The following is a 24,876-nucleotide window of genomic DNA, read 5'->3' as shown; positions in this document are numbered from 1 at the left end:
ACACCAGGGCTCCCCTGGTCTTGAAACCAGATGAGATATCAGGTTTCTTTCCTAGTGACCTTGGGGTTTGACACCAGAGCCAATTATTTGGCAGATGGTGGGGCCTGAGCCTTAGGCTCTTACTCCGTGATTAAAAGTATTTCTTGCATCATGATTGTGCTTTCCCTGCCTGGAGTGGTGGAAATAAGGCCACCATGGTGACCTTGCCCAGTGGTGAGGCAAGAAGGAGAGGAGAGGAGTGACTCACTGTGCACCTTCCCTGTACGTTACCAGCTTGATTTCTCAGGATGCGTTGGACCCTATTTTAGTCTCCGGAATTTGTCATCATCCAGTGCTATTTTCCCTATTACGCAGAAGGGAAGAGGGTTTGGGGGCAGGCCTCTGTTTCCATGGAGACTGTGACGCTGCCCCGCAAGGGGCTATTTGGAATGCGGGCAGGCCTGGGAGGCTGGAATAGGCTTGGATGTGACTCCCAGAGCCCCTCTTGTTGGGGCCTTTCTCTTTCCTCGGCTTTGGAACATTAGCCATCCCCATTTTAGAGGGGGAAACTGAGGCTCCGAGAGGGCAGGGAATCCACTTGGGTCACAGTGTGCCCCCAGGGAAGAGCCACAATGAGCTGAGCCCAGGATCTCGCGCCCTCGGCTTTCCACCAAAGCTCTGGAAGCTTTTCTTAGCTCCATTCTTTGAGCTAGCTGTCAAATGAATCCTAGTGTCCGTGACCCTTTTGAGCGCTCCCAGAGCCGACTCTCCAAGCCTTTCCCTTTAAGGCGCTCTTTCTCTTTAAGACCCACGGCTCCTCCCGTCACGCAATGTAGCAGTCTTAAGGCCCCGCCCCTTCAGACAGCTTCCGCTGGGCCTGGACCGCGGAGGGGCGGTCACGGCCCCTTTAAGCCGGAGCCCCGCCCTCTGACTCCCGTTTTCCCCTGCTCCTCCCCTCCCCCTCCGGCCCGCACCTGGTGCGGCGGCTGGTCGTGCGGCGCGGCGCTGGTCGGTGAGCGCGGGACCCCGAAGGGGCACGGGGATACGTCCCTGGTCTCCCCTTGCCCTTGCTGCGGCCCCGCGGGTCCCGGGGGGTGGGGCTGGAGCGGCCACCAGGGTGGGGCGGGGGAGAAGGGGTGGTCGGGAGGGCTGGCCGGGACCGGGCTGAGCTCGGGGAGCGGCTCAGGTGATTTTAGGGGAGGGACTGGCCCCCGCGGTGCTCACCGCTGGATGGGGATGCGGGAGACCGGCTTTCCAGTCAGGCGGCGTTCCGACTCTCCCTTGCCGCCAGTGCCCGGGTCCAGCCGGCTTGTTGAAGCGTCTCCCCAGAGTCCTCTGGGGTCCAGGCCCCTTTGTGGGGGGCAGCTGCTGGCCCGTCCCGCCCCTGACACTGTAGTCGTGGAGGCCGGTGGAGGGGCCCAGGCTGAAAGCGGTGGTCTTTGGGGGGGTTGGCAGGAGGGAGTACATCCCTCCTCGGACTCCCCCAGAGGTGGCCGCCACAGCAAAAGGCAGAGGTGGAGGGTGGTCAGTTGCCAGTCACCTGGCCCATGCGGGACAGACGTCCGTCTGCCTCTCCCAGACACAGGCTGAGTTGTAGGCTGGGGGGGAGTCTGGCTTTGGGACCTCAGTTCCATACCTCCTCTGTCCATCAGAGAGCTGGTGGTCACCATGGCAATGCGGGAGCTGGTGGAGGCTGAATGCGGGGGTGCCAACCCGCTCATGAAGCTGGCGGGACACTTCACCCAGGACAAGGCCCTTCGGCAGGAGGGATTGAGGCCTGGACCCTGGCCCCCGGGAACCCCAGCTTCCGAAGCGGTGAGTGTTCCGGAGGTGGAAAGACCAAGTGGTGATCAGGGATGGCGGGTGCTTTTGTACCAGTTGGGGTAACTGCTTTCTCTATTGTCTTGCAAATATAGTAGTTACCACTTAGTGAGTGTTTGCTAAACACTGTGCTAAGCACTATGCACCTTTAAATAGATAAAGGCAGCCATTTTATAGATGAAGAAACTGAGGCCTAGAGGTTTGTGACTTGCCTGAGGTCATGTAAATGGTAGAGCTGGAATTTGACTCTACCGTGTTTGGCTTGTGTGCCTGTGGTCTTCATCACTGTACCATATTGCCTCCCTGTCTTTCTATCTTAGGTGTCCAAGCCTTTGGGAGTAGCTTCTGAAGATGAGGTAAATATATCAGTTTTTTTTTTTTTTTTGAAGCAGAGTCTCAGTCTGTTGCCCGGGCTGGAGTGCCGTGGCGTCAGCCTAGCTCACAGCAGCCTCAAACTCCTGGGCTCAAGCGATCCTTCTGCCTCAGCCTCCCGAGTAGCTGGGACTACAGGCATGTGCCACCATGCCCGGCTAATTTTTTATATATTTTTAGTTGTCCAGTTAATTTCTTTCTATTTTTAGTAGAGACGGGGTCTCGCTCTTGCTCAGGCTGGTCTTGAACTCCTGAGCTCAAAATGATCCACCCGCCTGGGCCTCCCAGAGGATTATAGGTGTGAGCCACCATGCCCGGCCCACCCATATTTCAATATTTGGACTTTCCTGACCAAATGAGATTTGCTTGGTTGTAATGTTATGTCTTCTTTGTGTTTCCAAATCGATGGAAAGAAAATTTCTCCTTTCTGTGTCTCCAGTTTCTGTATTTTCCTTACCATGTATCTGACATCAGTATCCCCATCCAGTAGGTCCTGTCTCTTGCTGGGGCCTCCTGACCACATGGATTCATTTCACTATCTCTCTTTTGACAGTTGGTGGCTGAATTCCTGCAGGATCAGAATGTACCACTTGTATCCCGTGCCCCTCAGACTTTCAAGATGGATGACCTCCTGGCAGAGATGCAGGAGATTGAACAGTCAAACTTCCGCCAGGCTCCCCAGAGAGGTGAGTTCAGAACTGGGTGGGAGGGAAGACCAGTATTTTCTGTATAGGCAGGGCCAAGGGAGTTCCATTGGATGCTGCTGGCATTGGGGAACTGAGAGGCAGAAGGAGATGAAAGGAAGAGAGTGTTTTTATGTGCATTCAGGGTTCTTTAGGCTTGATGGCATGATATGTATTTTTCTTCTTTCTTAGTTCTCTTTCTTTCTCTTTTAAGCCCCTGGTGTGGCAGACTTGGCCTTGTCTGAGAACTGGGCCCAGGAGTTTCTTGCAGCTGGAGATGCTGTGGATGTAACTCAGGATTATAATGAGACTGACTGGTCCCAGGAATTCATTTCTGAAGTTACAGGTGAGGTTTGTCATGGGAAAATCCATAGTGGCTCCTATGGGACAGAGTTCTATACTGTTCCCCTGTTCATTTTAGGATATTGAGTGATTTTGGCTGTTTATGACTTTTCTGGCCTCAAGACTCATTTCTGTAGGGCACTGAACTTGAATTTCCCTTACGTAATAACAGAGAACGAAACTTGAATTAAACAGAGTGCTGGGTTTGAACTGGATAAGAGACTTTGTATGTATAGAGAGAACACGAGCAGTTAGGTCTACCTCTTTGTTATCTGGAACTTTATTACTGTAGTTTGGTGGAAAGGATCTACAGATTGGATGGATGGCAGTGTTGTCCAGGAAGAGAGAAGTATTCACCATGGCACCTGGAATTCTTGCGTTAAGTCATCTTGAACAGAATTGGGGCTTTGGAGAGTGTGATTGTGGAGTTCAAGGGCCTGAAGTATATGGGATGAAGACTATACCATAATAATAATAAAAATTAATAGAAGTGTTCTAGGCTTTATGCTAAGTGCTTTGAATGAATTATCTATTTAATCCCCATGAGAACCCTAGAGGTAGTTACTACTTTTAGCCTTATAGATAAGAAAATTGAGGCTTAGAGGTTAAGTAACTTGCTCAAGGTGACACAGCTTTGTAAGTAGAATCAGGATTTCATTCCAGCCCCATGAGCTTAAATGTTACGCTATACTGCCAGGCCTGCAACTTATACTCTTTCATGCTTTGCTACAAACTTCAGGGTCTCAGCCTAATTTTTCCTCTTTGAGAGCATCTGCTGCTCCTGTATCCCTTGGAGTTGATTCTTTTTGCCCTAAGCGTATCTTTTTTTTTTTTTTTGAGACAGAGTCTCACTGTGTTGCCCGGGCTAGAGAGAGTGCCGTGGCGTCAGCCTAGCTCACAGCAACCTCAAACTCCTGGGCTCAAGCGATCCTCCTGCCTCAGCCTCCCGAGTAGCTGGGACTACAGGCATGCACCACCATGCCCGGCTAGTTTTTTTGTATATATTTTTAGTTGTCCAGTTAATTTCTTTCTATTTTTAGTAGAGATGGGGTCTCGCTCTTGCTCAGGCTGGTTTCGAACTCCTGAGCTCGAACAATCCGCCCGCCTCGGCCTCCCAGAGTGCTAGGATTACAGGCGTGAGCCACCGTGTCGGCCCCTAAGCGTATCTTATCAGGGCATGGGGAAGGGCAGTCTCTTCAGCTTTCCTCTTCCAGATTGCTGTCAAAAGTTAGCCTTTTACCAATTTAAGAAATCGAGAATAACAAGACATACAAATGGAGAAAGTTACAAGGATTCTGGACTTTTCAGGGAGTCATACCCTCATAATTCCTGAGATGATTAATGGGATCTAATTGGTTTCTCCCTGCACTGTTTTTATTCTCCTAAAGATGGCTTCCTCCACACATGAGAAAACCCCCAAAATTTAAGAACTAAAACTCACTTTTAATAGAAGTTATTGGTCTCTTTTATCTTGTCTCTCTTTCCCAACCACAATTTGGAGTTAAGGTAGAACAGTAGGTACTCTTGGTTTCATTATTAGCACTATGCCCTTTATGTTCTTAAACTCATTAGATCTTCATATAACACTTAAAACATGGATATTTCTCCCCATTTTATAGATGAGGAAACTGAGATTTGGAAAGGTTAAATACTTTGTGCAAAATCATCAATACAGAGATGATATTCAAACTCCCGTGTCTGGCTCTAGTCTCCGTGGCTATAACCATTACACAAAATTGAGAATCTTCTTTGTGGAATTGCCTCAAGTTAAAATCTGAGCTGTAGCAAAGACCCTCTACTAGACAGAAACTCAGTTTTTCACACAAACCATGGACTTAAGTGCTATCTTTTATCACAGAAAGATTTCTGCTGTAATGTGTGGGCATTAGTCATCTTTGATAACTCAGAAAAGAAATCATTACTCTTACGAGCATTGAGATGGATGAGATTTTTGTTACAATTACCTGAATTGTTTGCAGCCAGTGAAAGCTTCCTTAACCTGTAAATGAAAAATGACTTTAGAAAACATGTTTGGCCCATCTCACCTGTTAAATGCTGTTTGGAGATCTCTTCGATTTTGTACGTTCCTTTGGAACTGTGTGTATTTCACAGAGGCAGGAGACATGGAACCTGGGAAGGGAAGTTGAGCTGTTTGAAGTCCGCCTTCATAAAAATGTCCTATAACAGCAGTATCTTGCTTTGTATGTAGTAGGCTTCAGTTTTGAGTGAATGAATGGAGAACTGGGAGAAAAGCTAAAGGAAGTTGATTTTCTAATAATTCATTTTTAAATTATCCTTCATTTTTAATTAAAGCATTTGTGGCTGATATTACTATATCAATTATATAGGTTAACTGGCTTTATAGATAAGTAGATTTTGATATGAGGAGAAGGTTGTACCTTTTGACTTCTTATTATTTTTAAATCCTCATTGTTGAGTCTAGAATCAAGTTTTAAAGGAAATTTGAAACTCAATTATTTTAATTTTAACTTTTTATTTGGCAGTAATTATAGTTTCATTGGAAGTTGTATGAAAATGTACAGGTTCTGTGTACTCTTTACCCAGTTTCCCCCGATGGTAACATTTGCGTAACTGTTAGTAATGTACAGTATCAAAATCAGGGAATTGCTGTTGGTATACTTCATAGAATTTATTGGATTTCACCAGTTTTATATGCCCTTATTTGTGTGTGTATGTAGTTTTATATAATTTTATTAAATATATAGATTTGTGTAAGCACCAGCACAATTACGATATAGAACTGTTTTATCACTGTGAAGCTCATTTTTCAGTCTACCATGTTTTGTGATGGAATTCCCCTCACCCCCAATCCTAAATTTTCTGGGCCAAATAAATCTAAATCTTGTGCTTGCTCAGATCTGGAGATAAAACACATCTGTGAGGGTTCTTGAATTGAGATGGCCTCAGTTGATGTGGTATGAAATTCATATGATCATCGTTAGAGACGAATCTTTGCTTTTATGGGAAAAGCAGCAGACAGCAGTAGCAGAAGATGATTGGCAGCAGATCTCCCCTGGATGGCGGAGCAAGAGGCTTTGGAGTAAAAGGAATAACGATTTCATTGTGATGTTTTTCTACTTTTGGTATGCGTTTGCCATGAGCAGACAGTAATGATAGTAGCTATTTGTTACTATGTACTTTGGTCTTCACAGCAACCCCTATGACTTAGCTATAATACTATCATCTCTGCTTTACAGATAAGGAAATGGAAACTTAGAACGTTGAGTAACTTGTTTGCAGATGCACAGAGAATAAGTGATGGAGCTGGGATTTTATTGTGGGTAGGCTGACTCTACAACCTACATTCTTTCCCACAGTGCTGTTTAGCAAACACAGAAACTTTTGGGCATAAGGGTAGGAAGTTCTGAATTTTTGATTTTTGAGCTTGGAGTAGATGTGCCTAGATGGATTGAATGCACAATAAGAAATTATATGAGGCAAGCATTCTCATTTGGATATTTGGTATTTAGGTTGTTCTGACTACTAATCTTCATGACCTAGGGCAGTTCCATCCTCTCCTTAGGCCTTAGTTGCTGCAGTTTCACATGTATCCAAATGGATCTGATTTTTGGTAGGAATTTCTCAAAAAAAAGATTGTGAAGGGCAAGTGTTATTTCTTTGGTTCTTTTGGTTATTTGACTCCTTTGTTGGAGCAGGTTCCCAATGTCAGAAAATTCTGGGTCTTGTGGTTAATACGTCCAAATGCCAAGTGATAGGTATTTGAAGATGACTTTTCTCAGCTCTGGGAGTTTTTTCTAAGCTGCCTCATGTCTGTCGTACAGTGCAGGTGCTTTATGTTTTTTTGGTTGCTTCTTGTCCTTGAGAGGAGCATTTCATAGAAGTGTTCCTGTGAATTCGAGGAGCACTTGTGTCCAAAATATGCTTTCACAAAACACTCTAGTTGAGAGTAAGGAGTGACTGGAGAGGAAGGAGGGGAGGGGAGTAGCTGTTTTTCAGCAGAATGGAACTAGGGAACTGGGAGGTGTTACAAAGTGCATCGAAGTGTTAAGCATCTCCTTTTCTGTCTCCACACTTGAGCCAACAGTCTAGTTGGGGCAAAGGAAAGAAAAATGTTTTCTGTAAGAACTAGTGAATAGAATCTGGATATAATTGTTGAGAGTCCTTGAAATTAAGAGATGGATCTATGATCAAAAAACAATTGTCAGCCATATTTTGTATTATATTACTTATTATTTATAATTTGGTGTGTTCTGAGGGTCTTGAGTCTTTGTTTTTCAGATTTTGAGATCACTTTGTTGAGATTATTCAGGCAAAGTCTCAGTTAAAATGGAATAAAAAAGTTTTGTTATACATTAATACTGAGGTGATAAATCTGCCTTCTCACTGTTAAAAGCAGTGACAGTCAGATCTTGGAATTAGGGACAGAGACTGGCTGACCATTTTAGTATCTGATTTGTAAAGCTGTGGACGATGAACAGAAGGAAAGAACAATGCATGCTCATGCCTTCTCTTTGTGTCTTCATTCTTTAGGGCCCCTAATCTGTCTCATTGCTTTGTTTCTGGCCCGGAGATAGTAAAGGGCAAAGTTCTGGAGGTTGAGAAAGAGTTCAACATGCTCGTTCAGTTTGCTGCCTTGTTATGCTTATTCTCATGTCGCAACAGTGCCCTTTGTCACAAGAGCTTCTGAAAACAGTTTCTAGAATTAGACTGAACAACATAGCTACTTATTAAAGCTAATCAAAAGTGAGAAAAGTCAGAATAGTGCAAGGTTGAGGGCATGAGGGAGCCTGTGCTGTATCTCCATCTGGGGTGTGGTTTGGGAAGTGTATTCATATGTTGAAATTAATTGAGCTTTTTTTTTTTTTTTTAAAGCCAGTCAAATTTAGCAGTGGGGGGTTGAATACCAGCTTTGGTGACACTAATGTTAATAAGTTCTGATAACCCACTACCATCGGACCAGCCAAAATTAATTGAGCTTTATACTTAAGTTTGGTACACAGTAGGTACTCTCCTGTTTGTATATTACATGCATCTCAATTAAACAATGAAAAAGCCAAACATCCATTGTGAAGAGTGGACACATGTATCTTTAATTCTAGGCTAGCAGTTCACTTCTCAGATTCTCTTGGTAGGCATATTAAGAGGAAATGAGGCTCCTTTTGCTGGGATGGTGTGAACCCTGGGTAGAGGGAGAATGGACCAGAGTTTTGGTTAAGGAACAGGAGCTCTTTTGTTCACGCTTCACCGACAGGTTTCCTGCAGTACTTCTGAAGAAGGTGGAAGCCCTAGTGCTTACTATTTCTTATTGAAGACTCTAGTCTAGTACTTCAAGAAAAAGAATTTGGTTTTTAATCCTTTCCTGAGCCTCCTTATTTGTTCTCCTGTTCCCAACTCTTGATAAACTTTCACCCCAGGCCCCTTGAGAATGGGTTGGTTGTTGAAGAGGATGTTGGATATTTAGTAGTAGTTTCTTTTGACTAGAGGTCTCTGAGGGAGCTGGCAGGGTTTTTTCTGCTGTAAGTTGGTTAAGAGGATCAGTTGAGTATATGTATTACTTTCCCTGATCCCACACTGAACCCTATGTGATTTCCCCAACTCTCTGCCCCTTGCAGACCCCTTGTCTGTATCCCCTGCCCGCTGGGCTGAAGAGTATCTGGAACAGTCAGAGGAGAAGCTGTGGTTGGGAGAGCCTGAGGGAACAGCTGCCACTGATCGCTGGTAAGTCCAGCCACCTCTTTCTGGATTCCTGTGAAAGGAATGTTGGACAGTTTTCCCTGCTTCCCCCAGCCATCTACAGCAGTGCTCCCTAGCCTTTGTGGCACCAGAGACCATTTGGAAGACAATTTTTCCATGGACCAGGGAGGGGAGGGATGGTTTTGGGATGATTCAAGCACATACATTTATTGTGCACTTTATTTCTATTATTATTACATTGTGATATATAATGAAATAATTATACAACTCAGCATGGGTTGGGGACCCCTGATCTACACAGTCCTAGACTAACTTGCAGTCTCCTCGTTTTCTACTTTGTTTTTTAAGGTTTCCACTTGTATTTTTACCCCTATGAATTTACATTTCAAATACAGTCAAGAATCAAGCTGGGGATGGTGGTGGGTGCCTGTAGTCCCCACCACTTGGGAGGCTGAGGTGGGAGGATTGCTTGAGCCCAGGAGTTCAAGTCCAGCCTGGGAAATATAGCAAGACCCCCATCTCTTAAACACACACACACACACACACACACACACACACACACACACGTACATACACATATATAGTCAAGAATCCTAACTATCCTACCAGAAGTTCATGCTTTACCTTATGTACACACACACACACGTACATACACATATATATAGTCAAGAATCCTAACTATCCTGCCAGAAGTTCATACTTTACCTTATGTACCCTGTTCCTTTTTTTAATTTTGAGTCTGCTACTGTCTATTCCTTCTCTCTGCAAAGATATGTTTGGAAAATGGAAAGGTAAAAGGATGTAATTAGTACTTTCACACTCCTGCCCAAATGTCCTTCTTTAATATCAGTTGGAATTTATAGGATCACAGCAAAAGAATGGAGTAGTGTTACCTTCTCTTCTCCCTGGTAGTAACTGTAATTGCTATGGGCCAGGAGTGGGGAATAATATGGGGAATGGGGAGTGGTAGACTGATATGTAAAATCAGTTTGTTCTTACCTGTTCCAGGTATGATGAATATCATCCAGAGGAGGATCTGCAGCACACGGCCAGTGACTTTGTGGCCAAGGTGGATGACCCCAAACTGGCTAATTCTGAGGTGAGCCATATTCCTTTGCTGCTTTGCCCAGCAGAGCTGATCTTGGAAAGTAAGAGTCTTGCTTTTCTTACCCCAGTTTAGTTTAAACAGAAAGAGACGAGATCCTAGGTCTGTTCCTTCCTGCCTGGAGAAAAGAGACTTGGGATCCTGCCTCTTCCTTCCAATATTCATTCCCTCATTTCCTTACCTACTAACCCTTTCTCTTTTCTGGTGCCTTCTCAAATCTTTAGAGCCAGAAATCTCTTTCTTTTTGCTCTGTACTTTTTTCAGTCTAGCGTATCTTGTCTACAGCTAGAGGTGGTCAGGGGGAGGGGTGAGCTCAGAGTCCTCTTGGGCATGGTTGAGAGTGCACACCTGGAAGTCCTCTCCCAAGTGGCCTGTGTATGTCTCTGTGCCCCAGTTCCTGAAATTCGTGCGGCAGATTGGCGAGGGGCAGGTGTCCCTGGAATCCGGTGCAGGGTCGGGCCGAGCTCAGGCAGAACAGTGGGCAGCAGAGTTTATACAGCAGCAGGTAGGACATGATCACTTCCCAGTCCCATTTCAGAGCCAGCTGATGCCCCTTGTGTTCAGTGTTCAGTGGCCCCATATGGGGAAGAAAAGCTGCCAGCTTTTCTTGGTAGCATCTAGGTCCTGAGTGGGTGGGAAAGAGATTCTGAGAATGTTCTTCTCAGAAGTGTCCAGGTTGGTGGTGTTTAGTGGGTATTTAATCTGTGTCTGGTGTGTGGGAAGTTGGTGATAGTGGTACTAACCATCCTTCTTTGTCACAGGGTACCTCAGATGCCTGGGTTGACCAGTTCACAAGACCAGTAAACACATCTGCCCTTGATATGGAGTTCGAACGAGCCAAGTCAGCTATAGAGGTGAGAGCAGACAGTGCAGGAGCAGACACTCCAAAAGATAATACACCTCAAAGTGAGTAGGTGTATTAACATCAAAGATGATGAACATCATATTTCATAGGGACCTGGATCATCTGTGCCAGAAATTACTTGGGGGTGAGGTTGGTGCTTTCTAAAAATGCATATTTCTGGGCAATACCCAGACTACTGAATCAGAATCTGGGGTAAGGCCTGGGAATCTGCATTTAAAAATCTCTTTAGATGATTTTTTTTTTTGTTTTTGAGACAGGGTCTTGCTCTGTTGCCTGGGCTAGAGTGTAGTAGCATCATCATAGCTCACTGCAGCAAACTCCTGGGCTCAAGTGATCCTCCTGTCTCAGCTTCCCAAGTAGCTGGGACTATAGGCACATGCCACCACACCTTGCTAATTTTTCTGTTTTTTGTAGAGACAGGGTCTCACCATGATGCTCAGGCTGATCTTGCACTCCTGGCCTAAAGTGATTCTCCCGCCTTGGCCTCCCCAAATGCTAGGATTACAGTTGTGAGCCAGCCTTAGATGATTCTTAAACATACCGAAATTCAAGAACTACTGCCTTAGGGAATCTCTCCCAGTGGAGCTGAGGGTGGGGTGGTTGTGACGGATCTCCTTTTTCTATCTGCCTTTCCTTCCTTACAGTCTGATGTTGATTTCTGGGACAAGTTGCAGGCAGAGTTGGAGGAGATGGCAAAACGGGATGCTGAGGCTCACCCCTGGCTTTCTGACTACGATGACCTCACGTCTGCTTCCTATGATAAGGTAAGAACTTCGTTAGTTTTTCAGAATTTCCTTCTTTAATGTCTATCCTGAATTTGAAGGGTGCTCATTTTTTTTTTTTTTTGAGACAGAGTCTCACTCTGTTGCCCAGGCTGGAGTGCCATGGCGTCGGCCTAGCTCACAGCAACCTCAAACTCAAGCAATCCTTCTGCCTCAACCTCCCGAGTAGCTGGGACTGCAGGCATGTGCCACCATGCCTGGCTAATTTTTTCTATATATTTTTAGTTGTCCAAATAATTTCTTTCTACTTTAGTAGAGACGTGGTCTCGCTCTTGCTCAGGCTGGTCTCGAACTCCTGAGCTCAAACGATCCATCTGCCTCGACCTCCCAGAGTGCTAGGATTACAGGCGTGGGCCACCGCGCCTGGCCGAAGGGTGCTCTTTTTTAAGTGATTATTTTCTCGAGCCCCTTTTCCGTGAAAAGAAGTCTGAATCATTCCCTTGCCGTTACTCTTCCTTCAGTAATTGAGTGTTTACTTCATTCTGGGGATGTAAAGGTTAATAAGACAACCTTTGTTAAATAACAACTATCTAGTGACATAACACCTACGATGGAGTTTTGCACATGATGCATTAAGAGAACAGAGGAGTAACTCTGCTTTGGAGGTCAGATTGGGAACATTTTGAGAAGATTGCTGATCCTTTGGTAGAGAGTGGTAGTGTAGATACTGTCCCTTTGCCTCCACACCTTAGTATCTCTTTACTTTTTTAACTCACAAGTTCATTTTAAGTTCTAATCTCTTATTAGATTCAGGTATTAGCCACTTGCCCTAGTTTAGGGTTTTCAAAGAATTATATTAAATAACTTAAATATTAGGAAAATTTCCCAGTAGTCTGGTGAAATATGATTGAATTTTGCATGTAGCATGTGCTGTTGACTTAGAAGCATATGTCACTTCAGGGATCTCACTGAAAAAACAAATCTATTTGTGGGTTGTAGGGCATTTGGGGATGTGCTTAATAATTGAGCTCCTGAACTGATGCGTGAAGGGGAAGGGAAGGAATTGTTTGGTTTTGAAAAGAGGCCAAACAAGAACCAGTGAGGTGAGCAGTGATGTCTTTTTCTTAGCTCATCTGTGGTTGGGAAAGGATTCTGGGGCTAGAACCAGGGCCTGAGATGCAAAGCATGGTGCCGGAGATGGATCTTGACGTTATAGGGGAGCTGTGCAAAGATAGGGGAGAATGAAGTTCAGGATCACTTAAAATAGATAGGATTTGAAAGCCAGGGAAAAACTTAGTGCTAGGAAAAACATGATTTTGCTTATTACTCCAGTTTATTCTCCTGGTTTTTTCTGAGAGCTATCCTGTGTGATAAAAGGGAAAGAGAGCTTACTTCTTGGGCCCTTGCCCTATACTTTGCCATAATATGGATTCCTTCTATAGAGCTTTGATAAGGAAGAACTGAAGAACAGATCTATAGATAACACTTTTATTGTTTTGTGTTAACAATTTGGTAAGCTGTGTAGGCCCCATCAACTTAAATGGCAAGTTATACATTTTAGATAAAAATGGCTTTGCTTTTGATAAATGTAGATATAGTGCTAATTTCATGTGAGCAGCATTTCCTTTTAGCATTTACTACTCATTTATGACATTCTGGGAAGAATACTTTTTTAATTAAAAACTTAAAAATATTATGTTTTTATTTATTTATTTATTTTTAATATTTATTTTTTTGAGACAGAGTCTTACTCTGTTGCTCGGGCTAGAGCACCATGGCGTCAGCCCAGCTCACAGCAACCTCAAACTCCTGGGCTCAGGCAATCCTTCTGCCTCAGCCTCCCGAGTAGCTGGGACTACAGGCATGTGCCACCACGCCTGGCTAATTTTTTCTATATATTTTTAGGTGTCCTGCTAATTTCTTTCTATTTTTAGTAGAGACAGGGTCTCGCTCTTGCTCAGGCTGGTCTTGAACTCTTGAGCTCAAATGATCTGCCCACTTCGCCCTCCCAGAGTGCTAGGATTACAGGCATGAGCCACCGCGTCTGGCCCAAAAATGTTACGTTTTTAGATTCTTGAACCCTATTTGATATCATTGATACCTTGGGATGTTGCAAAATTAGGATTAGAAACACTTGCATTAAGTTTCCACAAAAAATGCCATAGTGAACAATTCAGATTTTATCTCACTTTAAGCTAAGTAATACTGAATTGTATGTCAATAATACTTCTTAAAAAATGTGAATCTGACTCTTGATGGTCAGATAAATTCATGGGTATCTTTGAATGTACTATTTTTTTTTATTGATTGTCCTTAAATTTTCAGAGGCAACTTACACCTATAGCTCTAACAGATATTTATACTGTTACCATAAAAGAGAAGTTTCTGTGATGCGACAGGCTCTTTGTGGTGATACTATTTCTGCAGTTTGAGCCTATGAGATTTTGTAACAGACCAGACAATGGATCAGACATAATGCTTGGCTTGGGTTAGCCTTTTCAGGATGCAGCGATGATGCCAGGTTTATCCTGCATTCTGTGGACTGTTGAGGGTTCTTCCAGAGTACTCTTTTTCCATCTATGCAAATATTATAATTTTGAAAAATTCCTCACTGATCAGCAGTTGATGAGACCTCAAGGAGCATAGATAGCATGTACAAGAGGAAACCCAGAGAACCCTCTGGTTGTAAGATGATGGCATGGAGTTGTTCCATTGTCTAATGAAGACACATGAAAAAGCATTCACATCACTCCTGGCTATCACATACGGGCCATTATATCTTTTTTTTTTTTTGATATTTTATTATTTTTTTTGTAGAGACCTGGTCTCACTGTGTTGCCCAGGCTGGTCTTGAACTCCTGGCCTGAAGCAATCCTCATGTCTCTTCTTCCCAAAGTGTTAGGATTAAAGGCATGAGCCACCACACCTGGCCCAGGCCATTATGTTTTGAAGCATCCAGAGGAATGAGGATAATACCTATTTACAGATAGTATTTTAAACTTTTTTTGGTAAGGCTTTGGTGAATTTTCTCATTCGATGCCCTTAATAGATATGAGAGGCAGGAATTTGCTTTCATTAGGAAATTGCGTTATAGATGACAATAATCTCTGTTTTCTATAGGGTGGCTTCAAACACATATTGATGATGGACAGTAGTTGATAATGCAGAAGGTCTTATTTTATTGAACTCTAATAGTCTAGGGCAGGGGTCAGCAAACTATGGTCTGGAATAAATCTGTCTGCTACCTGTTTTTATATGGCTCACTAGCTGAGAATGCTTTTAACATTTTTAAATGGTTGAACAAAATCAAAGGAAGAGTAGTATTTTGTGACATATGAAAAGTACATAAAATTCAAATTTTAGTGTCCATAAATAAAGTTTTATTGGAACATAGTCATGCTCATTTGTTTACATATTGTGTATGGCTGCCTTCACACTACAATGGCAGAGTTAAGTAGTTGCAACAGACCTGCAAAGCCTAAAATATTTATTATCTGGCCCTTTGTAGAAAAAGTTTGCTGATCACCAGACTAGGGTCATTTTCTGCCTTCTGAGTTTTTATATTATACAGAGATGTCCCAAGAACATATCAGTTTTCAATATGAATATACTTCTTATACATTTATTTCAAATCTATTTCCTATAATGTATCTCTCTTCTTATTTCTTAAATAAAATTGTAATTATTTAATTTTCATTTGTGACAAATAATTTGCATCTGATGACTTGCAATGTTGAGAACTTTGCTGGTAAGATTTAAGTGTTTCTGATTCTTCACTATTTTCACAATAATAATGAAAAAAGGTCTCTTATCTTTATTATGTACAGTTTCATTCTCATTTTTTATTAACTGCATTTAGAAAGGCCCTGCCTGGTATTTTGTGCCTTTTTTTTGCTCTGGTATTTTGTTTTGTGATGGTAACTATTTACTCCCCCAAAAGGAACATTTTACTTGCTTGTCCCAAGTCATACAGCTTTCTAGTGACTTTCCTCTTACCTTATTTCTTCCCTGCTTAATGCAATGCTGGAACACGTGTTGTTTAGTCAGTGTGTGCTATGGCCCAACGAGCTGGGTAAGAGTTGCATTTGAGTGGCAGGGCCTGTGACTCCGAACTGCATTTCCTTTATACATTATTACATTTTTGAAGGATAACAAGAAATACATTTTGAATAGCTAAGGAGAGTTTATCTCTTTATAATAAGCAGATCCTATTAAGAAGCATGTTCTGTCCAGTGGTAAGAAGTCAAGGATGTGGAAATTGAGGCCTATGAAAACTTCTAAAATAAGCTTATTCTCTGCATGGATGAGTTTGTAGACTTGCCTGGCTTTCCAGTTATTGTGAGCAGGAGAGGGCAGCATGAGCCTGATATCAAACGATTTTACTGGAGTCGTGGATGATTTTTATAATACGGGGAATTTGTCAGGATATAACTCAGATTCCTGTTTGGAGGCCTTCGACTTCTCCACCTCTGTCTTGGTTGTCATCCTTTCATCCCTGCTGCTCTGGAATGGCTCTCTCTCAGGTGATTTCTCACGTGCTTCCCTGGTAGGGGTACCAGTTTGAGGAAGAGAACCCCTTGCGTGATCACCCTCAGCCCTTCGAAGAAGGGCTGCGGCGGCTTCAGGAAGGGGACCTGCCAAATGCCGTGCTGCTTTTTGAGGCCGCTGTGCAGCAGGATCCCAAGCACATGGAAGTGAGTGGCTCATTTTTCTGATTTCACACTAGAGACTGTTTCCTCTAGTTTGTAGGAGGCTCCAAAGAGAGAAGTGAAGATGGGTTGGGGCCTGGGGGATGGCCTAGGGTAGGGGCTTGAGAGTGAGATGGTGAGTGGGGGAAGCCAGGGGAAGGGAGAATGGAAGGTGAATACAGGGGTGATGGAATCTGTCAACTTCCCTCTAGGCTTGGCAGTACCTGGGTACCACCCAGGCAGAGAACGAACAAGAACTATTAGCCATCAGTGCATTGCGGAGGTGAGTACACTGAAAGGTGGGGGTGAGGTGGTTCCCAGGCTTCACAAATAACCTTTAGAATGATAGAAGCCCAGCCTGGATCCTTGTCTTTTTTCTGGGCACTAACAAGAGTGTTTTCTCATGATGAAACTCTGAGGTTTGGAGTGAGTTGGAGATAACTGGTTCTTTTCTTTCATCAGCTTTTGATTCTATTTGTGGGACCCTGGTTGGTTTATTGCCTGCTAAAACTTTCTCCTTCTCAGGTCTGTAACTTTATTATTAACTTTGATATCAGAGGATTCCTCTGTATATTAACCCGAGGAAGTTGGGCAGATGAGGCCATCGTGATTCTGCATTTCAAAGCTTGGCTTGGATCTCAGGGTGCTGAGTGTGTCAGTGTCATTGCAGATACCAAGTCTGCTGATCCCTGTCTAAACAGGTGTCTGGAGCTAAAGCCAGATAATCGGACAGCACTGATGGCATTGGCTGTAAGCTTCACCAACGAGTCCCTGCAGCGACAGGCCTGTGAAACTCTGCGAGACTGGCTGCGCTATACACCGGCCTATGCACATCTGGTGGCGCCTGCTGAAGAAGGGGCTGGTGGGGCAGGACTGGGCCCCAGCAAGCGTATCCTGGGGTCTCTGTTGTCTGAGTGAGTGTGAGGGCTTCCGGGGTGAGGAATTATGGTAGCCTGAGTTAGTAGGAGGGTGACCTTGGTTTTGGAAGTTTGGATAGATTGAAACTCAAGGGTCCTGCGAGTGGGATGGGAAATGCAAGATCATCTTAAAGCAGATCTGAATTCTATGGTGCAGTGCTGGGATGAAATAGAAAAACTGGTTTCTGAATTGGAATTTGAGAGTAGAAGCGATGGCTGATGGCTGATAGATTGACAGATCTTAGGGATATGATTGACCAATTAAGGAATTATTTGGGAGGCAGGTAGAAATATAGACATATCCATCTATCTACTTTTTTTGTATTTTTTTCTCCTTGTCCAGCTCCCTGTTTCTTGAAGTGAAAGAACTCTTCTTGGCAGCTGTGCGCCTGGATCCTGCATCCATTGACCCTGATGTGCAGTGTGGCTTGGGAGTCCTTTTCAACCTGAGTGGGGAGTATGATAAGGCTGTGGACTGCTTCACAGCTGCCCTCAGCGTTCGTCCCAATGTGAGCCTCAGGGGAGGGATGGAAATGGGACATGGTTCTGTACTTTACTGAAGAATCATTTGTTGGGACTTTAAGAGCCAGGGGATATTTAGTTACATTGTTCCATATACCGACTGCCTTGGGAGGATTGGGAAAAGAGCGTGAGAGTCCAAGGTCGTTGGGACATAGGGAGTCTGCATAGGATGAAAGAGGTTCCATTGTGGCCACACAATGAACTGTTGAGAATGGAATGGGGAGTAACACGTTAGCTAGACAGAGCAGTGAAGCAGGGGGAGGAGTGGGCAGAGTTTGATCTGAGTCTGGCTCATGTTTCCACCCCTTCTCCCTCTGTCTCCCAGGACTATTTGCTATGGAATAAGCTAGGGGCCACCCTGGCCAACGGAAACCAGAGTGAAGAAGCAGTAGCTGCATACCGCCGGGCTCTTGAGCTACAGCCTGGCTATATCCGGTCCCGCTATAACCTGGGCATCAGCTGTATCAACCTTGGGGCTCACCGGTGAGAGTATCTGTTGAGAAATGAATGAACGAACATTCATTCATTCATTCATTCATGCCTTTGGCCCTAGTTCCTCATTCTCTGAGCCTGTCATTTGGCTAACTGGTCCCAGTTTTCTCTGTCCCCATTGCCAGCTGACCCACTTCCTTCCATTGTTGTTCTGCTCACCAGCTCTCCTTCCTCCTCTTCCTTACAGGGAGGCTGTGGAACACTTCCTGGAGGCCCTGAACATGCAGAGGAAAAGCCGGGGCCCTCGGGGCGAAGGGGGCGCCATGTCAGAGAACATCTGGAGCACCCTGCGTTTGGCATTGTCTATGTTAGGCCAGAGTGATGCCTATGGAGCGGCCGATGCCCGGGATCTGCCCACCCTCCTAACTATGTTTGGCCTGCCCCAGTGACAGTGGGATGGGCTGCCCTGTGAGTGTCTGTCTGGAGGGGTACCTGCTCTGGACATGACTCCCTCTCCCCAAACGTGCCTACCAAGGGGGTGGGCTGATGACCATAAGCGGTACGGCCTTTCAGGAGCTGCCTCAGTGTAGGGGTGGGTAGTCCACGTTCTAGTTCCTACATCATTGTGGGAAAACGAGCTGTGTTGTCTCTAAGTCCCTTGGCGATTCAGGGGCTATACATCCAGCTGCAGATCTCTCTGCTCATCATGCCCTTTCTTGGTGCTGCTTTTGGGTAGGACCCAACAACATAGGGTAACTGTTGTCATCAGCTGCCATTTCTGATAGGGTCTACCACATTTGTAATGTCTGTCCTTGCCCCCACTTTTACTGGTAATGGATAATAGTCCAGCTTCCCTGGGCAGTTGTATGTAAGAGGTTCTTCTGCTGTGTACCTCCGTTGATGACCGTCTGGGATGGGATGTGTTAGGAGCTGGCCTGTTTGATGGAAATGTTGATTTGGCTCAGCAGAGCTGAATTTTGGTAGAGGTGCTCAGAGTTCTATCATTTTTGGCCCTCTCTTGGCTGTGAGCTCTGATTCCTTGTGAGTACAGTGCTGATGCGGTAATGCTAGTAACATCATAGCGGTTCTCAGGAGCTGCCAGGGTCAATTGGTACAGAGAGTGTTTGGTGTGGGGCAGAGGAAGACTCATTTGTGAAATGAGCCTGGGGGGACTAGCTGGGATCAGATCAAGGGCTCTGTGCTGGGTCCTTTGGTGGGAGGGCGGAGCAAGTGGGACGAGGGCTGTGGCAGGTGCAGCAATCCCTCCTCTTAGAAAGAAAGACCTGTGAGTAGGAATTGAGCTAAATCTTCTGGAAAGTTGGTTCAGAAATTGTAGTCTTGTCAAATTTCTAGCAAAGTTCAGTGTTACTATAAGCCTGTGCTGTACTTCTTGAAATGTTTCTAGGGGAGAGTGTTGAAAAACCTTCTTCCCCAGTATTACCTGCACAAGGTGAAGATTGAGTGAAGATGATGAGGAGGGAGCAGCTTGGATTCTTCTCACCTGTCCCCTGCACGGGGAGATACACTGACCCCCAGAAATGACTGCTAAGCCTCTTGCCTTGTCTGGAGTAGCTAATGATCAGAGAAATGTTTTTTTTTAAACTACCATGGTCCCATGGTTCCATCCTGAAATTTATTTTTCTTTGTATGAATATGTGTAAATGATTTAAAAATAAAACTGTAAAATATTTGTATGAAGAATAAATGGAACTGATGTGGGCATGAATTCTGCTGGCGGTTTTGAAGCTGGGGTGGAAGGAGGCAGGTTGGTGTTTGGAGGACTGGTTTTTCATTCTTTATCTTTCAAATTCTCATCAGTATATTGGTTACCCATTCATCTGTCTAGTAATTGTTGAGCACCCAATGTCTGCTAGGTACTAAGGGTAGGATGGACAAGGCCCCTTAGTTTGTGGAGCTTCTGGATTGGAAGGAGACATAGAGGCCTAACAATCATGACTTTTTACACGTGTGTTACTACTACAAAGTACGCAGTGCTATATAATCATTAGGTTGTTTTGTGTTATGAATTACATGGGAAGATTTTGATGGTTTTGCAATGCATAGGGTAGCTAAAGGTTTTCATCTGGCTCTGTTTTATCAGGAACTGTATCAAGAGCCATATCAATATGGGTATCTTGAGGAAGAATTTTAAAATACAAGCAAATACTTATATTTGGAGATAGGTGTCCATGGCCACATTAGAAATAGAAAAAAAGCTTTTTGTTTTTTTTTAAGTGGGCTCAAAAAGCTATAAAAACAAAAAACGTCTAAAATAGAACTGGTGCAGTAAATATCCAGATAGTGAAATATTTAGTTATTGTTTTTATAAAATAGTTCCCAATGACAATAATTGCTAACAATATAATGAGAAAAAAAGGTTAGCAAATTATTTACAGATTCTCTTAAGAAAAAAAATTCATTGAAAAGAGCATAAGGAAATGCCACAATATACTAAACGTGTGAAGATTATGAGGGATTCTCCCCCTGCTTTGTCATATTTCTCCGTAATTCCCAAGTTTTCTCAGTGTGTAATACTTTTCTAGACAAGAAAATTAAAACGCCATGGCGGGGCAGGAGGCAGCAGTGGCATCTGTTGCCACCTGAGCGATCACGGGGCAGCTGGTGTCCTGCACTTGGAGGGTGGGAGTGGGCTGGGCAGGCAGGGGCAGCAGTTCCCTACAGAGAAGCAAGAAGGAGGAAAGGCTGCATAAATGGCTTAAGAATTGGGCTAACTCCTGGTTTAAGCCAAGTCTTGTCTACTTCACCTGCTTTTGGTAGCATGAAAGTGTCTAAGGGGATGCTTTTCTTGCATGGTCAGTGCCAGGTACATCTTTTAAACCCAAATCAAATTTGGCCAATATTACTGAGCCCCTACCATGTGCCAAGCACAGTTCCAGGCGCCAGGGCTGCCATTCACAAGGAAGACGGTCCCTGCTCGCACAGCTTACACACCAGCTGGAGAAGAGACAGTACGCAAGTAAATTAGTTACAAATTCTATGAAGAAATCAAAACGGCACGGTGCACTAGAGAGTGAAGGGGCGGATTGATGGGGGCAACATAAGGGTGGTCAGGAAAGGCCTTTCTGGTGAGGGGACCTGCGGGACTGAGCAGGGGCAGCCATGTGGAGTTCTGGGGGAAGAGTGGTTGGGGCCTGGGGAGGAAATGCAAAGGCTCCAGTCTAAGAAGAGTGTGCATTCCACAGGAAGAGGGCAGGAGTAGTAGATCTGGACGCTCGCCCTGCCCCGTCTCCCTCGTCCCTCACAGCCAAGCATCTGCAGGGGGTGGGCCAGGCTCACTGCCTCCACTGGAGGCCATCCCATTCACATCTCTTCCCACTGTGCTGTTCCTGCAGTAACCACACTGCCGAGGTCACCAATGACTTCACATTGCTAAAGCCAATGGACACATTTATTTCTGATCTTACTTGACCTTACCCTGGCATTCGATCCTGAGGCAGCTCTGCCATACATGGTTGTGCAGGTTGTGCACTGCATAATTCTGTGCCATGTGCCATAATTCTGTGTGTAGTCCATATGATGATGCTCCACAGTGTTGTGCAGTGCACAATCTGCATGGCTGTACTCAGTGGCCTTGCACTAATGACCACTCTCCTTTAAACCTTCTCCCCTGCTTCTGTTATTTCCTCTCTCCTAAGATTCTGCTTCTCAGTCTCCTTTATGTGTCTCTATCTGCTCCTTAAATGTTGATGTTGCTCAGGGCTCTGTTCTTGTCTTGCTGCCCTTGCTTTAGAGGATCCCTTAGTGGCCTCATCCACACCTGTGGCTATAACTACCATGTAAATGCTGATGACAATCTGGCCTCAATGTCCACCTCAGGCCTTAGATACATGGCACAGTTACTATGTCCTGTCCCCTCCCCTTGGAGGTTCCCCAGCACCTTCAACTCAGCAGGAATTTCCTTCTAAAAATCTCATTTTGTACACTCTTGCAGATGTATGAGGAGAAAGCAGTGAGTGAATCTGGACGCCTCCTCACTTTCCCATAACACTTCCTTAGTCTCCCAGTCCTGCAGGGCCCGCCTCCCCAGCATGGCGCACAAAGGTCCTCTGGGCTCTGCGCCTCTGTTATTGCTTTTGTTCGGAGGTTCATCATTCTTGGATTACCGTGATGGCTTCTTGTTTCTTTCTCATTTCATTCACCCTCAATTCCTCATCACGGAAACGAATGTTCTTCTTAGACATGACATGCATGCTGTCTCTCACCTCTAACTTCTCACAATTATGCGTGACTTGTAGAGGTTTAATCAATGCCTGTTGAAGGAGCTGAGTACATACTGGAAATGTGGGTTGAAGAATCAGGAAATGCAAAAGGAGCTGATGGATGTGTGTGTTTATTCTCTCTTAGTTGGAGAAGACAAATAGGAATTCTTTGTCATTGTGTGCCTTCCTCTCCCAAGGGTAAGTACCCTAAGACAAAAGTACAGGATGGGCACTTTTTGGGAGGGCTCTGCCAAAGGAGGGCACACGTAAGGGCACATTCTCCTGCAGAACAAAGCCATGGAATAAGCCAGAAACCCCGTCCAACCACTGGAAGGGAGGACACATCTCTGGAGAGGGACTTCTGCAGGGAGTGAGGTGTGTGTCCCGCACAGAGGCTCTGTTGAGCCGGGGCTCAGGTGTCAGCAGTTACATGGTAGTGGGAAGGAGCGCTCTGCAAGGGCACTGTGGCTCTGGGGGGTAGGACTGTGCAGCCTGGCAACGGAACTTATGAGTACTGAGTGAGGGCAGCCTGATGCTGGTGTCAGGAGACAGCAGCATGAGGAGACAGTGACAGAGGGTGGGACCGCCAGGGGTATGACTGATCAGTGACTACCTTGACCACCGCTGGCATTGCAGAGGCCACAGACGTCTGGATGAGCTGCTCTCTGGTGCCTGGGGGCTGCACCTTTGTTGGTCCTGCTTTCATTTGCACAGGCTGGGGACGAGGAGGGTATTAGAGCAGAACTCAACTATGGCCATGGCCAGTTGATAGGAGAATCAGAAGAGAACTTCAGCAAACAACACACACACACACACACACACACACACACACACACACACACCCCACGGGAATTCTCAAGAAAATGCCAGTAGAGCACAAAAGGACTTCCTAGAAGGAATAAACATGATTTTCTAATTAAAAGTGCAATAAGTAAACAGAAAAGGAGGATGATCATTGCTAAGAACCAAATTAATCATCTGAAAAATCAAAAGTATAAAAATATTAAAAAAAGAAAAATTATGAGGAAAAGCCAAGGGGTTAGGAGGAAAGATCTAGGAAACCTAATGTACAAAACAATAGAAATTCCAACGGAGAACAAATGAGTAAGTAAATGAAATGAAAAACAGAAAATGCTCATGAGCCAGGGCTTGATTGAAAGGCTGTACTGAATCCTACACAAAACTAACAGGAGAAACTGGGCTCCTTCCTCTCAGTTGAGGTGATAGGATTTGGGAATAGCAGAGGCTACGTGGAGGCACTTAACCACCGGAGCAAGTGGATGTAATTACCATAGTAGACGGTGAGGTTGGAGCGGGAGCAAGCGGGCCCTGACCCAGACGAAACTGTCGCAATGGTGAATAAGCCGTGGCGTGAAGGTGTCGCAAAAGGCTGATGTCAGCCACTGCAATGGGATGTCACGATCCCTTGCCCAGGTTCAAGATCTGAGCCAGCTATTGATTGAAGAGGAGGTTAGGTCCCTTTGAAAAAGAATTTTGTGATACCATACACAAGTATATTCATTAAATATTCCAAATCCTCTGCAAAGGGACCTATGGCCATGTACTAGAGTAACCATATGCCAGGAAAAGGGGAATACCCAAATCTTCAGGGGATCTAAAATGCCATTATGTAGGTCTGTCTTAGGAACACTAGAAAAATAAAATGCCATGATGACCTTGTTTGTTACAGAAGGATGTGAATGGTAGCCAGGGAGTAAATGGAGTCCTGGCCCGGTCCTCATGGTGGGTCTGATGTGGTCGTTTCTTTCAACATTTAGCCTTTCCTGACTGATACAACAAGTCATTATTACTAAGTGTCAGCCCCCTTCAGTTTCCCAGACTGGAAACCCTAGTTCCCAGCCCTCTCTCACTCCCATATCCCATCAGTTACTAAATTATAACTAAACCTTTTTTATTCATTGTTTAAAATTATTTATTATGCAACATTTGCTACATACCAAGAATACGTTTAACTTAACATGTAACTTATAAAGCACAGAAATGAGATCAGTTCTTTCCAACTTCACAAGACTGTTATCAATAAACATTGAAACTCTGCTTCCCCTCTGTTTTATCTCCTTGCCATTTTCTCAGAAGTAACCAGTATCCTACATTTTACGAAATACTTTTATCACACATGTATACTTCTCTAAACGATAGGGTGTTTATTTTTGAGTTTTCTAAAAATGGCATTATTCTGTTGTGGATTCCTTGGATTTGCTTTTATTCATTTAACTTTATATTTCAAAGAATCATTCATATTTTAGGGTACAGCTACCGTTCACAAATACATCACAAATTATTTGTTCTTCCTTCTGTTGATTCACATTTAGGTTGTTTCCACTTTTGGTTATAGTGAACAAGTTATTGCTATGAATATTCTTGCAACTGTCTCCTGGTGCACATGTGCAAGAGATTTTTGGGAAGAAGTCAAGGAGTAGAATTGTTGGGTAGAGTGTATACCAATTGTTGTGCATGTTTAATTTGTTAGGTAATGCTGAACTGTTTCTAGAGTGAGTGTGCCAATTCCTT

General features: G+C 44.4%; 1 protein-coding gene across 7 annotated transcripts in view; it reads left to right on the top strand.

The window, feature by feature from the left end:
- The first annotated feature begins 400 nt into the window (after window positions 1-400).
- Window positions 401-24,876, top strand: part of PEX5 (peroxisomal biogenesis factor 5) — a 56,363-nt gene continuing 31,887 nt past the window's right edge. The window contains exons 1-17 of one of the 7 annotated variants that reach the window (XM_012637912.1): window positions 401-767; window positions 1,271-1,468; window positions 1,632-1,794; window positions 2,121-2,156; window positions 2,726-2,858; window positions 3,070-3,201; window positions 8,792-8,897; window positions 9,882-9,972; window positions 10,373-10,483; window positions 10,740-10,832; window positions 11,488-11,607; window positions 16,116-16,259; window positions 16,466-16,536; window positions 16,955-17,167; window positions 17,514-17,679; window positions 18,018-18,175; window positions 18,372-18,592. In XM_012637912.1, coding sequence (XP_012493366.1) covers window positions 1,648-1,794; window positions 2,121-2,156; window positions 2,726-2,858; window positions 3,070-3,201; window positions 8,792-8,897; window positions 9,882-9,972; window positions 10,373-10,483; window positions 10,740-10,832; window positions 11,488-11,607; window positions 16,116-16,259; window positions 16,466-16,536; window positions 16,955-17,167; window positions 17,514-17,679; window positions 18,018-18,175; window positions 18,372-18,573 — 1,923 coding nt within the window. In that variant the 5' untranslated portion in view covers window positions 401-767; window positions 1,271-1,468; window positions 1,632-1,647 and the 3' untranslated portion in view covers window positions 18,574-18,592. Of the gene's footprint in view, window positions 768-819; window positions 992-1,270; window positions 1,469-1,631; window positions 1,795-2,120; window positions 2,157-2,725; window positions 2,859-3,069; window positions 3,202-8,791; window positions 8,898-9,881; window positions 9,973-10,372; window positions 10,484-10,739; window positions 10,833-11,487; window positions 11,608-16,115; window positions 16,260-16,465; window positions 16,537-16,954; window positions 17,168-17,513; window positions 17,680-18,017; window positions 18,176-18,371; window positions 19,851-24,876 lie in introns of those variants that run through there. The other 6 variants (XM_012637913.1, XM_012637909.1, XM_012637910.1 and 3 more) reach the window with 6 other exon arrangements.

The sequence above is a fragment of the Propithecus coquereli genome, unplaced genomic scaffold (genome assembly GCF_000956105.1).
Source record: "Propithecus coquereli isolate 6110/MARCELLA unplaced genomic scaffold, Pcoq_1.0 Scaffold124, whole genome shotgun sequence".
NCBI classification, from domain to species: domain Eukaryota; kingdom Metazoa; phylum Chordata; class Mammalia; order Primates; family Indriidae; genus Propithecus; species Propithecus coquereli.
The sequence above is the reverse complement of the archived record's forward strand: the minus strand, read 5'-3'. Positions and strand labels throughout refer to the sequence as shown.